The 16,095-nt window shown below is 37.2% G+C and overlaps 1 protein-coding gene across 8 annotated transcripts in view; it reads left to right on the top strand.

Moving 5' to 3' along the window:
• LOC105234232 (protein sprint) overlaps window positions 1-16,095 on the top strand; it is a 538,584-nt gene that overhangs the window by 507,732 nt on the left and 14,757 nt on the right. For all 8 annotated transcript variants that reach the window (XM_049456740.1, XM_049456741.1, XM_049456746.1 and 5 more), the window contains 3 exons: window positions 5,897-7,301; window positions 7,382-8,506; window positions 8,566-8,757. In XM_049456740.1, coding sequence (XP_049312697.1) covers window positions 5,897-7,301; window positions 7,382-8,506; window positions 8,566-8,757 — 2,722 coding nt within the window. The remainder of the gene's footprint in view (window positions 1-5,896; window positions 7,302-7,381; window positions 8,507-8,565; window positions 8,758-16,095) is intronic.

The raw sequence follows: 16,095 nt of genomic DNA, 5'->3' as shown, positions 1-16,095 counted from the left end.
CTGTAGTGGGACTAATAAACGACATAACGGGGTTAGGCAAAATAATGGTAGACTTTTTGCTCTAACCTCCAAATAAAATAAATTGTGTACATAAATATGAAAACACATTTTTCTACTTATAAATTATAAAACTCAAATTTTGAATCTTTAAAATATAGTTTCAGATTTAATGTTTTGAAATTTTAAAAATGTATTATTATTGGCTTTACACTTTTTTATTCTTAATTGCATTTCGGAATAAATATTTCAAACTTGGATTTCGGCTAAAATATTTGAGTTTTGAAAAATAAAAGTTTCGAATTTTAAGTTTTGAAATTTGTCTTTTTCTCTAAACAGTAAATAACAAAACCGTGAACTAAAAGGTTTGCGTATTTCAAAACGCAATTTCCAACTTATTAACACCGAAGGTCATATTTTTTCGTTTTGAAAATAATTTCAAGTTTTGAGTTTAGAAATTCAAAATTTATTATTATTTGTTTTACATTTTTTTAATTCAATAGTATTTCAGAATAAATATTCCAAACTTTGACTTTGACTAAAATTTTTATATTTTGAAGAATAAAAGTTTCGAATCTTAAGTTTTGAAATTTGACGTTTTCTCTAACCTGTAAGTAAAGTAAACCGTGAACTAAAAGGTTTGCGTATTTCAAACCGCAATTTCCTACTTAACTTTGAACTCATCTGTTATCGCAAAGGACCAAACTGGTCTATCACACTTATTGGTCTACCAGATTAACTTAACCTAACCTCTTATTATTTTTTTTTTTTGTGTTTTGAAATTTGTAGTTTCAAATTTAGAATTAAAAATTTTGTAGCTCAAAAGTGAGTTATAGATAAAAATTTTAAATTCAAAATTCTTAACTTTATATTTACTTTATGTTTTATTTTTTGGTTTTGAATACATCTGAGTAAAAAATATTTTGATATTTGGACTATGATTTGCAGTTTTGTGATATGTTTTTTTTTATTAAAAAAAAATTACTTATTATAGTTTCAAAAATAATTATTGTTTGATCTGTATAAACTCATCACTCATACCCTTTCAGTATCTGTGAGCGCAATATATAAAGAATGAGATTCGTCTACGTAAATTGTGCAATTGAAGGCTGCAAAATGTTTTCTTTCTTACCTCAAACAATCAATTCGTTTAACTTTTTACAAAAAAATATATAAGGCGTACCCAAAGCTCAGTAAGTTACTATGATTTATGCTTTCTCTCTCAACTCTATTCGGGCTATTTAATTACATCCAAACCACCGGCTCATTTTCTCAATTCAATTCAATTTTCGTTTGGTGCTTCTTTTCTGCTCGAAATCAACTAACAATAATTTAATGCCTGCAGTCGTAATCTTTGCCATTTTGTACAATTAATTTACGCCAAATACCTAGCAGTCAAATACACAAGCCAATATTTTAATTTGTGCTGCTACTGCCCTGGCATTTCCACAGTTGTCCAACGTCGCTATTGTCTAGCAATTTAAAATGCACACAGCGACACAAAGACACTTTCCAAACAGAGAAAAGGAAATGAAGTTGAATGCCAGAATATTTCTATTGTCTTTTGCTGAGATTTCTCACATCGTTAGCGCACGTTTTCCGGTCCTCCACATCGAAATCACAAATTGCATTTCCGGCATAAATACTCAGTAGACCGGCCCGACCAACGACCCACTAGCAGCGCCGGCAAGACAAACTCACAGCGGAGAGCATATTGTGACACACCCCTGCAATACTTCATTCTGTGACTGATAGTGAAATATTTGCAGCGCAAAAAATGAACGAAAAATTGTAGAAAACGAACACTTGCATCCGGCGTTTGAGGCGCACAAACAACGTTTGGTCAGCCAAAAAATCGAAGTAGACGGAAATTGAATCAATGAAGATAGTAAGCCAATGCAATAAAGACATTCCAGTGTGCCGAAAAATGTGATTGTGGCACGCTTTAAGTGGATATTAAATTTGGCTAGTAGCTGAAGTGTTTTTTGTCGCTACCTAAGGAGGGACTAGAGACAGGAAATGGTCGAAATATAAAAGAAAAATCAGAAAACCAAAGCTACTAGCAGCTAAGTTATGCTCTTATACTCACATGTAATTGAATTCCGTGCTTCAAAGTGTAGGTAACACAATAAAATTTATGCCAAAAATGGCTTCAAATAACCTCACACTAGTGGGTTGACGTGGCGTATGAGTAACATTATTGGTGGAATAGAAATAAGCTACTACAGTTTTGCAAATTTAAAAATATATTATTATTTAATGTTATTTTACAGCAACAAATATTGTTTTTCGACTTTTTTATCAATCACGTGATCAACTGCATATATAAATTTATGAAGTTATGGACTAAAGTAAATATATATAATATATGCTCAATTTAGTCAATAACTTAAAGAAAAAACTGCAAATAGTAGCTTCCAGCAGCTAGTTATGCACTTCCTCCACATATAATTGAATTGTGTGCTTGAAAGTGTAAATAACACTATACCATTTATTCCAAAAATGGCTTAAAACAACCACGCAGTAGTGGGTTGACGTGGCGTATGAGTAACATTTTGTACTTTAATCGTTGTATGAAAATTTAAAATTTGTAAATAAAAATTTAGTTTTTAATTTATTTGTATGTTATTATTTAACTATATAATTGTGAATAAATGTTATATTTTTAATATTTTTCAAACAGTTAATCAGTAGCATGCATTTACCGTATGGAAGAGAGCTTTTCAAGGTTAAATAGATATAGTATAGATATTTGTGGTCTTACTGGGGAGCTAAAATAGCTGTTTTGTATAGGTTTTGCTATCATGTGAGAGTCCAGTTATTAAGTTAAGATACTACTGTATTAGTTGTTCATCGTTTTTCAAAGGTAATATCGCTAGAAAACAAAATTCTGCAGCTGAATATTGCACAAATGTTGCCGATGGTTGATGCAAAAATGAGCTTTCTGTAACAGTTTTGAAAATTTTGCAACTTTTTGAAGCCTTATCGAGAATTTATAACTTTTAAACTAAAAACGTAATCATTATAAATTAGCTTCTTCGCCTATTAGGCAGTAAAAGAATTATGACAGCCAACATATTTTATATGAATTGAAGACATAATTCGTATATTAGCTATTTTACTAAGCGATGAAGTCTTAAGATCTTCTTTTTTGCACCATTTCTTGGCTAAAATTATAGAAAAATTTGTTTGGAATTATGATCTTTGAGAAATTTTATTATTTCTGAGCTTTAAAGACGGCGTGTAACAAAAAAATGGATCTATGGTATATTCACTAAAGTCACCTCCTTATTTAGTTATTCTCTATTCAGTTAAGGGATGACCTTAGTATATATGTATATCCCGTTATTTGTATTGGTAATATATATAATATACATATATCCAAGTGGAGAAGGAGCTGGCTTCGCTTGGAATATCCAATTGGCGCCACGTAGCAAAGAGAAGAAACGACTGGCGCGCTGTTGTTGACTCGGCTATAATCGCGTAAGCGGTGTCTACGCCAGTAAAGAAGAAGAAGAATATATACTTGTATATGTATATTAATACTTATTATATATATACAAATCAGTATTCAGCATCCAGGCGCTACAAGTATCTTAACAGCCTTAACTAAACTAAACTGCTTCTAAAGAGCTCATGAATATCACTAAAATTTTAGTTTAAAATACTTGCCACACTTTAGTACGCTCCTACACATGCATGCCATTTATACAAACACAATATTCACAGTTATATTAACTCTCCATCACTTTATTATAAACTCTCCGTTCTCACTTTATTTGTCATTCGCTCGCTTGCGGCCAAAACCGTCTGCAATTCACTTTAAATTGGTCAATGTATGTGTATGTGAGTGTCCAAAATGTGAACTGTAAACTGCAGCGCATTCGAGCCAAAGCATGGTTTAATAAATATGCTTAAACTCAAAAATATATACGGTGCACTTGAGTTCGGTTAGCTGGCGCTGTGTGAATGTGTTTGTGCGCATTACTTTTACTACTGCTGCTTTTAGTGGTTGTTGCTCTCGATAGTGTTGTTGTTATGATGGTATAAATTTCAGTCTGTGACTTTACTTGCGTCGTAAGAGCGCTTAACTGAAGCTGTATACTACTGCAACGTGCTAGCTGCCAGTTATGCTGGTTGCTAGTCCATTAAATAGCATATTTTGTGGTAAATAGAAACTGGACATTTATTTGTTATTTTGTACAGTACTCGATGATGATGTTTTAGGTTTTTTTGTGTAAATAATTTTTATTTTATTTAAAATTTCAATACATATATAAGTATATCTAGTATGTAATATAAAATTAAAATATTAAGAAAAAAATTTTAATTATTATTATAAATTAAATTGATTGAATTTTTGCAGATAAGTCGAGATTAAGATTCTAAAAATAAACACAAAAATTTGGTCATTTTAATTTTATATTTTTTTTCTAATATTTTAGTTTCATATTACTAGATATAATTCTTCAATATTTGCAAGAAAATTCATTATACAAATTATTATTAAATATATAGAGCAAAGATTTAAAGTTCAAAAACCCAAAATCCAAAAATTGCATTGCTTGTTTATTGTAAATTTAACTGATTTCACTTTACTTTCCCTGCCGGCAACTAAAACGCATTACCAACGCCAAACAACAACTGACCGTTTATTTGATGTATTTAATGCGAAAGCATTTAACGCCCCTTGCTAATGCTTATTAAATCAAATCACATGCCGGCATACACAAATATTGTGACACCAAGACCAAGACAACAACTTCAGCACTTTCGCCTACAACGGAAAAACCAAACACTTTTCCGAGTACTTTTGCTGCCCGCTAGTTGTCTGTAAAGTTTTGCAACAACAACAACAATGTGTTAAATAAAATCTCATTTAAATAAGCGAACGCACAAAATTCATAAGCAGTTGGCTGAGCAGTCAGCAACCTAAAGGCGACACATCAATTGAGTTGTTATTGTTGTTGTTGCTTATTATGCTCACTTCAGTGTGACAGACGCACTTGAGCGTTAATTTCGTCGATTCCATTTTCAAAATTCTCCCATACACATAAACACTCTTACCCACTCTTTGCGAAATCACTTGATTCCTACACATTACTCATACGCCGCGTAGCACCGCACGAGTGTAAGCAACAGCATGTACGGCACAAGTCTCGACCGGAAGACAAAACAAAAGTTTTCCCTAGCAGCAGCAGCAGTCTCTAGCTGCCATGAAGTGTTGCCCTTACACTTTTGACGTTAGTATGTGTGTGTGTGTGCGAGTGTGAGCGCGTTAATGTAAATGGCTGCGTACAAAAGACGCGCGCGTCTGAGTGATGAGAATATTTATCATTGTTATTATGATATGAAATTTATGTGCAGATTTTTAACGCAACATTAAATCTGCGCTGCTGTTGGCGGGTGTGATTTGTGCGACAGTTGGAGAAGGAAAAAGAAAAGGAAGGTAGTGACTTTTACAGCAGCAAATATCTAAGAAAGCAACCACTGTTTGGCAGATAATGCATCAAAAATATTTAGAAACAGAGAAAAAATCGGTTGCACGGAAGTTATAATACCCTTCATAAATATAAAAGATTCCTTAGAAGAACTTGATTTTGATTCGTCAGTTTATATGGCAGCTAAACGCTATAGTGGTCCAATCTGAACAATTTCTATAGAGATTACACCACTACCATAGGCAAGAGCCCACGCCGAAATTGGGGACGATATGTCGTCAAATGAAAAAGTATCCCAGACTTAGATTGTTCAGTTTGTATGACAACTATATGCAATGGTGTTCCAATCTGCAGTTCTAAATTTTCTCACTTTTACTATTCATCTTGCTTATTCCTCAATACAATAAAAGCTCCACACTTTACATCTCGAACTCACCACTGTATCCTCTCTTTTGCAGAATTTCATTGTACGCGGCTCCAGTCAACCCAACACTATGGCCGTATCGGTGCGTCTGCCTCCGGACACTGGTCCCTACATTGAACACTATTTGATACAATCAAACGACGGCCTATTGAGCTTGGAGAGCTCGCGTTTCACATTCGATTCGATACCGGCACTGATCGCACACTATGCACAATGCTGCGATGAGCTGCCGGTACAATTAGTACTGCCACGCGCTTTGCGCGAAGTTAAAAATCGCCAACAACTCTCATCACTGGCGCTTTTGGGTCAGGAGTTCTGGCGTTATCCGATGTCTTGCCCGAAGCCACAAGAGTCAGAGGCTAATCTACTCGATGCTAAATCACCAAACTCATTGACGGAGACCAGCGGCTTGGGCACAACGGTTTTCAGTAGCAATTCCGCCGCACCACAATCATCTAAGATCTTCAGTCCAACCAGTAATCTGGCCGGTCTTTTCAGTCAGGCCGGCACGCCATCGGATACCACTTCAAGCATGAGTTCTTTCACCACCAGCGGTGGTCCACAAATGCAGCTAATGAGTCCCGAATCGGTGGACTCAGTAATATTAACAATGTCACCAGTAGACGTTAATAATCATTGTAACGGCAATGCTGGTTTAACGGCTGATAGTACATCGGCTACGAATGGCAATCTCAGCACTTTCAAATCGAATAATATTCTGCCGGTAACCGCTAAAGGTATTAAAATGAACGCAGATAATGGCATACGCCCACGACGTCCAAAGCCACCGAACACGCTGAATTTAGACTTGCGTAAACCGCCGGCACCACCTTTGCGTTGCTTTAAGCCACTCACACCCAGCAGCCCACTACCATCGGAACATGGCTTGAGCGCGGCCAATAATTTCACGGTGACCACCACAGTCACATTTTCAATGGAGAACAATAACTCGCCACATTTTGTCGAGGTAACCACGCCAGCGGCAGCAAATAACATGATCACACCAAGCGCGCTCAACTCGAATGCAACTTTCCAAACATTCTCGAAACGTCTCTCACCGGAGGGTGAATGCAAAGACACGCTCTCTTCACAGGGTTCTTCGAATGGCAGTCGCTGGCAATCGCAGAGCAGCAAAGACTCGAATCACAGCCAAAGGAAGATACTATCACCTTGCTCGGCTGGCACACCAACCAGCGCTATGGGCAGCAGTGGCAGCAGCAAATCACGACGCACCAAAATGCGCAAAGAATCCCAGCACTACAAAGAGTCTGACATATTGGAAAGCCCACAAATATATTGCCGCAGCGCGTTGGGCGATAAAATTAGCGACTATGAAGATCTATGGACACAAGAGTCCAACGAACGTACTGGCCTGCTCACGAGTTTTAAGCCCACCGAAGGTGCACAAGGAAAGCGTCCGGATCTGCTTGCCGAAACACGTAATGCTTAAATTACTTACAAATATATATTTAATATAATTACTGCAAATTGATTCACAAATTTCACTTTTTATTTACAGCCACAATTACTTCCCTAAGCGCCAACTTGCTCTCACCTGCCAATTCCACTGCCAACTCCGCCAGTCCGCCACGCAATGGTGATGCCTCGCCCACGCCCACTGCCGATGCCGATGCTTGCGATACCCAGCAACTGATACAATTCTCCGCCGATGCACAGCCACGCTCGCGTGCTGGCCTACTCTTGCCCGGACTGATGAGCCAATCGCTCTCCGAAGATCAATTCAAGGTTTGCGAACCGACTGAAGGCGACACTACACCGACCGCAGACACGCCTGCCTCACGTAGCAAACAAGGTAGTCCCTTCTATGCTGAACCAGCGGATACACTGCGTGAAGCCGGTCTCACAACTGCCAGCATACTGCGTCGCTCTCAACGTGGTCCGCTCTTGCCAGCAAACCATCGGCATTCCGAGCCGCCTAAAAGCGGTCTAGCGCGCACAACCATGTGTCCGTTGTTGATACCCAAAGAGTTCGATAAAATCGCTGGCAGTCTTGATGAGTTGAAGAAAAAGCAACAACAACAGCAGCAACCGCAGGCGCAGCAAGCACCAGCACAACAACAGCCGACAAAACGGGCACGTGGCCGTTTTGACCAATGGCAATTGGATAGCAGTTGGGAATTTGTGCGCAAACAAGATGGCGATGGTGATTATGATGAGAACGCAGCTGAGCATAATGCCAATAACAATTATGGTGATTACGATACTGAGGAACAGTGGCGTCAACAGCCAACAAGTACGCAGGAAAAAGAAAATTCATTGGGCCGTGAGGCCAACAAGGAGAATAAGCATAAACCGTTAACTGTACATCAAATAATTGCGAAGCACTTTCCCGATTTAAATCTACCCGAGCTAATACATTGCTCTACACCGCCACAACAAGCATATCTACAACAACAACATAACGGCCAGAATGAGCAAAAGCAATTAAACGAACATCACGGCAGCCAGAAATCTTTCGACAGTCAGACTGGTTGTCGCCTATCGTCCTACGACAATGTCGGCGGCACATATTCCTTTTGCCAGTCGTATTGCAACGGCATTGATTCGGCGCAATCGGATGATGGTACAGTGTTCTCGGAACCGTGGGACTCATCGCAATGGGACTCCATCAATCCACAGGACGGTGAGTTTGCTTACTTACGTTATTGTTAAACATCCTAACTCTTTCAAATATTATTTTAGATGCCACCATCACTTCGGACACCATACACTTTTCGAAATGTCGACCCGTCGTCTCAGAAGATGATACCATAATTGAAGAATTGAGCACCAAAGAAAGCAATCAAGACACATTGAAAGCAAAGAAGTCGAATAGTAGGCAAAAGGTTGCAACAATTTTACGAAACCCAAGCATGCGAGATCGCGAAATTTTGCGTAAGTACCAACTTTATAGTTTTGAAATAAGACAGGGCAGTACAAGAAAACAGTTAAATATTTTTTACTGGTATATATCGAGCTCAATAAGTTCCAAGTACGGATCACTCTATGTCATGATATCGTTTTTTAGTAATATGATTTTTTTACAAGTAAATTCACATGTTTTGAAACAAATTTTAAAATTAATAATTAAGGACATTCGAAAAACTTCTAGATATCTACAAGTTAGCATCCTACGTATTTAATTCTAGAAGAATGACGCTGAAAGAATTTGTTTTTTATTAATATTAATAGGCTCTAAACAACCGCTTGGTTGTTGGAAAAACTCTTCCAGCTGCGCTGCGCGTGACGGTTTTCTTTTATGCCATAGCCAACTTTTCCTTTTTCGAGGGTGTCTTCTTTTGCCAGTCGCATTTTGTAAACAAAATCCTGTTTCGGAGACTTCTGTGGAGTGGACGTGGTTTTTGACGGTGTTGGAGTATCGTCAGAGATCTGGTTGAGATCGACGATGTGGACTCAGTCCATTCCATGTTTTCTTGGAAATTATATTCGAAGCCACTCAGTTGCTAATCAGAACTTTTCTCAACTGAACGAATACGGCCAATTTGATGGTCCCATACTTAGAACGTACTTGAAGACTTAACAGGTCAGACGGAAACAATTGTGACTTGCTTACTAAAGTGGCATAATACCACTTTCTCCAGCCCGATAACAAATGTGGATATTCAGTATATCTTAAACACGATCTTAATGGTGCCAATCATGATGATCACTAATTTCTACAAATTCCACCATCTATTGGGTAGGTATTCCCGCGGGACAGCCCTTTTGGGGTAGTGGATACTTATTCCGGCCAATGAGGGAATCTATTCACCTCGTCACCGGAGATTCATGGCATGTTTCAGTTTTTTTAAGCCGAACCATCCTCTTCTGTCAATCTTGATCAGGGGTTGCTGATTAGGTATGCACAGCTAACTTAAGACCTTCGGCCTTCCATAGTAGCCGAAGCTGCAGCACTTGGTAGTTGATCTCAGCCTGAGATGGCTCCGTGCGAGAACTTTAAATGGCCGTCGTTTTACAAGATAGATGAAAATCGCTGAAAGAGTTTATCTCAAAAATCGAGTTAAAGAAATGTTTCTATAATTGGAAAAAGTGTTGGCATTTGTCCATAATATCAAATGGGAACTATTTTGAAGATGACAGAATGTAGCAGAATTAATAAATATTTTTTCAAAACACGAAAATTCCTGTATTTTTGAGAAGACATCTCGTATACATACCTCAGACTGCTGAAAACGAAAAATATTTTGCATTCTAACTGTGTTTTTTGAAGCTAGTATCTTAAGTAGACAATTTACACTAATTAAATTAAGCAAACGTTTCAGACAGCTCGTTAATTGAGTGCATTAATAATAATCATTGATGTCATAGGCAATTTCTAAATTGATCCAATTCAGGGACTCTGTGAAAAGCTTATTTAATAATAGAAATTGCTGACCCAATTGGCGTCCTCCCTAGAACACTTATTTAATATTTCGTTTATTTAACATGTTTCTACTAAACAATATAGAGTGATCCATATCGAATTTCCGAAACCTCAAATTTATTGGGGAATGTTTATTATTGTTCGAAAGAACATTCTTTGGCATTTATTTTTTGAGGATTTTCTTTCACTTTCAAATGTTGACCGCGGTTACGTGTCAGATGGTCCATCCGTTGAGTTCAATTTTCAATGAAACGAAGCTGTGCTGTCCAAAAAGACTTTATAAACCTACATATTATTATTCGAAAAAAAACATTCTTTGGCATTTATTTTTTGAGGATTTTCTTTCACTTTCAAATGTTGACCGCGGTTACGTGTCAGATGGTCCATCCGTTGAGTTCAATTTTCAATGAAACGAAGCGGGACTGTCCGAAAAGATTTTAGACTTTACATATTCCCACAAGAGAATCTAACGGTATGATATCACACGATCTTTGTGACCAATCGACTGGCCCAAAACGAGAAGTATTCGCTCAATAAATCCATTGATTGATGCGATGTGTGGAAAGTGGCGCCGTCTTGTTCAAACCAAATGCAGCCGAGATCACGAGCTTCAATAGAAGGCATCAAATAGTCGGTTATCATGCAACGTTCACATCGGCATCATTTTTGAAAAAATATGGACCGATCATTCCACCGGGCCATAAACCACGCCAAACCGTATTTTTTCTGGATAAAATTGCAGATCTTGAATCTCTTCAGATCGCTCTTAGTCCTAATTTCGGCAATTTTTCTTGTAAAAATTTGGCTGGAAAATGATGGATCTTCTTGGAACTGTACGCTTTCAATTTAAGAACTCCATAAAAAAAAATGCGCCAAGTCGTTTCATACGTCAGTTCTAATTGCTGCGAACGGTTTCTTCACTGCGTGCTGGACGTCTATTCTGTCAAATATTATCCAATAATGAATGCTGGATCTCAAGACGGGTGATGGTTTCACGAATAGTACCCTCAGTAGACCGATTATGTTGACCATAACTTGAGCGAGGCACGTGAAACACACTCTTTGTAAAATGTAAAGCTTTTAGCAGCTTTTTAATTAAACGTCCTCTGGTCATATTAAGTATAGTGACGCGCTCCTATTGAATAACCCTTTACTAAAAAGTAAAATCAAGGCATTTATCTTTATATTTATAAATCTTCTGACCGTGTGTTTGCATTTGAACTGCTCCTAAACGGATGGACCGATTTTGATGAAATTTTGTGTGTATGTTCAAGGAGATTCGAGAATGGTTTAGATTTACAATTTGGTCCACTGGAAAATGTTTTTTTAAATTATTTTTTCATTTTTAATCAATTGTTAATTTTGGAATGTTTGACCGATAGATGGCGCTACCATCGCAGTATCCAATATTCAAACCTTAAATTGGCGTAAACGTGCATTAAAGAAAACGATGCCAAAGTAAAAAGCGACATATGTGGATCAAATTTTTATATTGTGGACAGAGTTGTTCGTTCTTAAGTAATAAATTGGGTGATTCAATACATCTATGGGTAGCTATAACAATTTTTTCATACCTGCTAACTATTGGAGGGGGTATCTTGACAGGCAGTTTAAAATTGCAAAAGGTCTGGCATAAAAAAAATAGCGACATAACTGAAGTGTTGATAAAAAATTTGAGATATACAGAACTCTTTTCGAAGCATTGCACAGAGCAATGCAATATTTAAAAGGGAACGATGAATACATATGTATATGCGTACAATTTCAAACTTATCCTTCCTGAAAAATAATAAAATTGCTAAATATTGGCAATGGTAGAATAGAACTGCAATCAAATACACAATGCAATGAAATAAAACTGGCTCATTTATCATTCGTTGAATAATATACCACGGGCATCCCAAAAGACTGATGCCATAACCTTGCCAGCCGACTTTTTTGTCTTTCCACGCTTGAGAACCGTTTCTTAATATGCAGTCCACCAGGCTGACAATCGATTGGACTCGATTGATTTCCCTGATGCACAGCCCAAATTCAATAGTATTTTTACCCCAAAAACCAATTCTTTCTTAACGCACGAAATGCTTTTTGATTCATTTTTGTTGCTTCATCAAAAATGCGATTATTTCTTAACTAATACTTATAATCTAACTAATAGAAATCATATAGATGGTATTAGTAGTACTATCTATGTATCAGCCACAGTAAAACGTAAGCGGGTCCTCTAGTATACATATATGTTTTACATCGAAGTCGCCGATTTAAGGATTATTTAGTATGACAAAAATTATTTTGCTCCACTTTGCGGAACAACCATTCAGTTTTGACCATGAAAGTAAATAATTAATTATTGATTAGATGTAAGTGCATGTGCACTCAACTAAAAATAAATATATACAAATTCGGGAGTGTGAGAAATTCGTACGCGCTATGCAAATATGCATATTTGCACTTCTCATCCATATGCCACGCTTGATTTCGAGATTAGACGGAAACTCAGTGCGTATTGATAAAAGCCAAGTCGCACTTTCGGCAACTCCAGCTTCGACAAAAACAACAATGAGTACGAAGCGCCTACAGCAGCGCTGTCGTGCAAATATTAGTTCCGCATTTTCGACTGTGCGCTCACCAGATTGTCACCGCTTGGCGTGACCGCGGCATTGTTGACGCCCGCCGTGACCTAAAATTAGAATTGCATATTTACAACACGCGCACACACACACAGATATTTTCTTCTAGTACTTCCAGTTTGTGTACTTTTGTGCTATCACTTCGAAAATAATTACGCACTGACTAACTCGCTCCGCAAGGCGCTAGAGTACGCTGAATGGAGTGTCAGCGCGGCGGCTGCCGCGTCATCGCCGTCTTCGTTGTCCGCGTTGCCGTCTGTCTGCGTCTGATAATGCTGCGCTGGGCGCACGCCACACTGACATTCGTCAACAATGTCTCGTTTTCATCTCAGCTTTGAAGCAAAGTAATAAAACAAACAACAACAATCATATATGTATAAGTAAATGCCGCATGGGCTTTTGAAATATAGTGGCGTTTTTGCTGTTCGTCTTACACACGACGCTTCTAATCGGTTTTTATCAGCGCTGAGGGTATTGCGACGCAAAAATTACTCGAGTCAGCCTTTGTGCGCTGCATTTGAGTTGCCGCATACATACGCGTATGCTTTCTAAGTAGTTGTGTCATATTCGCGTCAATCGTGCCTCAAGCACGCTTGAGTTTAGGAGCAGCAATGCTTTCGTCAACATTTTCATATTTTTTATTCGAAATTTTATTTACTTTTATTTCTATTAATGGTTCTGCTAATTATTAGCTTAACATTGAGCGCGTCTGTTGTTGTAATTGTTGCATGTTGCTTTTGCTTCTTGCCTTTTTTGAGTGTACTCTAGCTGGAAGTAGTTGGTTTGCTGTCATTTACTCTTACAAATGTAAAGAAAGGAAATTCAATGATAATCTAAGGCGCACTCGCACTTTACGGAACTGGTTAGAACTGGTATGCGCTTGAGTTGGAAGCAGTTAAAGCAAACGATAGAGATTAGAAGTTATAGAATTGTAGGACCTTAGAAGTGAACTTTGGTACGCCTGCATTATTTTTATTTTTATTTGCATTATTATAATTTTTTTTCAAAGTGATAATAATACAAATTTTAATAACTATGTCTTCGCAAGGGGTGTTTCAATAGGTTTGGTTTTATTTATTTTTACTATAGGAGTATAATAGTCGTTTTTCAATTATCATAAGTACTTTCGGCGGTAAAGTGTCTGTTCAGTTAAGAAGCCATCACACTCCGAGGATTGCTAATTATTTTCAAAAATTTTCCAGATCTCAGATTTTTCCGCCTCCTTAGTTTCGCAGTTTTATTTTGTTTTACACAAAGTTTCTTGTAAAAGGGTTGCCATTTATTACTAATTCAGGGGGACCACACCTTTTACGATAAATACATATCAGTTTCAACGACAACTTTCCACTTTAAGGGTGCCTGCAGAGTGGACGCTTAAAGTTAAGCCGAGCGCATTTTGCCTTTTACCCAATACGCAAATTTACGCTGACCTCGGCTGTGAGTGTCCATGAAGACATTAAAGATATAAAGAGCCTAATATTCCCAAAGTTTTAGGAAGAATCTTAAGGTAGGCTTCATATTTTTCTTTCAACAGTATTTATAAATATTGAATACTGGCTTATGCCGTACTTTTAATTGTTAATAATGTTGTATAATACAAATTTGTCCGATTCTGGTCTCTGAGATTTGTTAACGCAACAAGAACTTGATTGCCATAGTCAATGGCATCCAACTGCATAACTCGGGATCGCACCGCAGGCGAAGCAAAGCGTAAAAGAAATGAAAAACAAGAACTTCGGGTTTTTAACTTGAGTTGCACCGAAGCTAGAATAACCTTCACAAAAAAATTCTATTCAAGAACTTGATTTTGATCGGTCAGTTCATATGGCATATTCTTGGAAGTTAGCAAATAACAATGTTTTCCATGAAATAACTTGATTTTGATTTTGTTTGTTGACCATTATAGTGATCCGATATAGGTGTTTCCGACAGATGAACCATAAAGCCAGAAATGGGCATCATCGCTGAACAAAATCTAACCTGAGAACGTCGGATCTTCTGGGAACTTTTGAAGAGCCTACAGAGCGAAGCGATGTTGCTTGAGCAGGTTGAGCGTCTTCAGTCCTTGCACAAGCTGTATTTTGTATGCTTTCAATTTAAGATCTCGACGTAAAATGCGCCTAGTTCCATACCTCAGTTCCATACGTCATTCCGAGTTGCTACGACTCTCCACGGTCTTTGTGTACACTATTCAATTGAATATTACCCAACAATGACTGCCGGGTCTCAAGATGGGTGTTGCAAATAGTAGGCTCTGTAGGCCAATTACGTTGACCATAAGTTAAGCGCAGTGCGCGATACAAACTCTTTACAGAACATGAATTTTCATAATAAAGTTTAACGATTTGTAAACGCTGTTCAGGCGTAAATCTCTAGATGGTTTTGGTTTTAGGAATATCAAGTTGCGAGAATGGGTTATATAAGTGTTTATCGATCTTTAGTATAAAAAACATTGTCTAAAAATAAATATGTTTTGTTTTGTTTCCATACGTTCCTTTTGAATAACTTTACTTATGAGATAATACTTCTCACTCCATCAGCTTACGCTAGGTACCGGAACCGTAAGCTTACAAATTGCTACTATTTTTATTACATTATTTATGATGCCTTAGTCATTCATGTCGAGAGTTGAAAATTTGGATTCAACCGATCTTTTTTTTTATTTCGACTTTTGTTCCTACGGGTGTTCTGAAGAAGAAATTTAAATGATGTACGTTTTCAAAAGGCAGACAATGATGAAATCCCGTAGACTCATCGCATTTATTAGCCATTTATTCCAAATAATTACTATTTCTAGACACAAATAAATATTTATAAAATACATTTATTCCAGCCAAGTGAAGTCGTGTGTAAATATATAAAACTCACACAATTTGTCGCTAAAATATATGTATATATGTATGTATATAGCAAATAAATTCGTAAAAGTACTACTTTTACTTATAATATAAATTCGCATATGCAGCTATCAGATTTCGTAAGTCTGCGACAATAGGCATCGTGTGGTACCGTTAAACCTCATGCACTCGTATTTGCTCTAAATCTCATCCGCTCCAAAAGTGTGTCAACATCACATATTAAACTTCACATACAATTATTCAATGAAATCAGTTTTATAATTAATTATTGATTCACACATTTAACTAACTAAATATGTATGTATGTATGTGCGTGTATCAGAGTAACAATTTGCTGTAATCATAATTAACTAAGAAAATA

The sequence above is a fragment of the Bactrocera dorsalis genome, chromosome 4 (genome assembly GCF_023373825.1).
Source record: "Bactrocera dorsalis isolate Fly_Bdor chromosome 4, ASM2337382v1, whole genome shotgun sequence".
NCBI lineage: Eukaryota > Metazoa > Arthropoda > Insecta > Diptera > Tephritidae > Bactrocera > Bactrocera dorsalis.
Note: the sequence above shows the minus strand (reverse complement) of the source record. Positions and strands in the feature narration are given on the sequence as shown.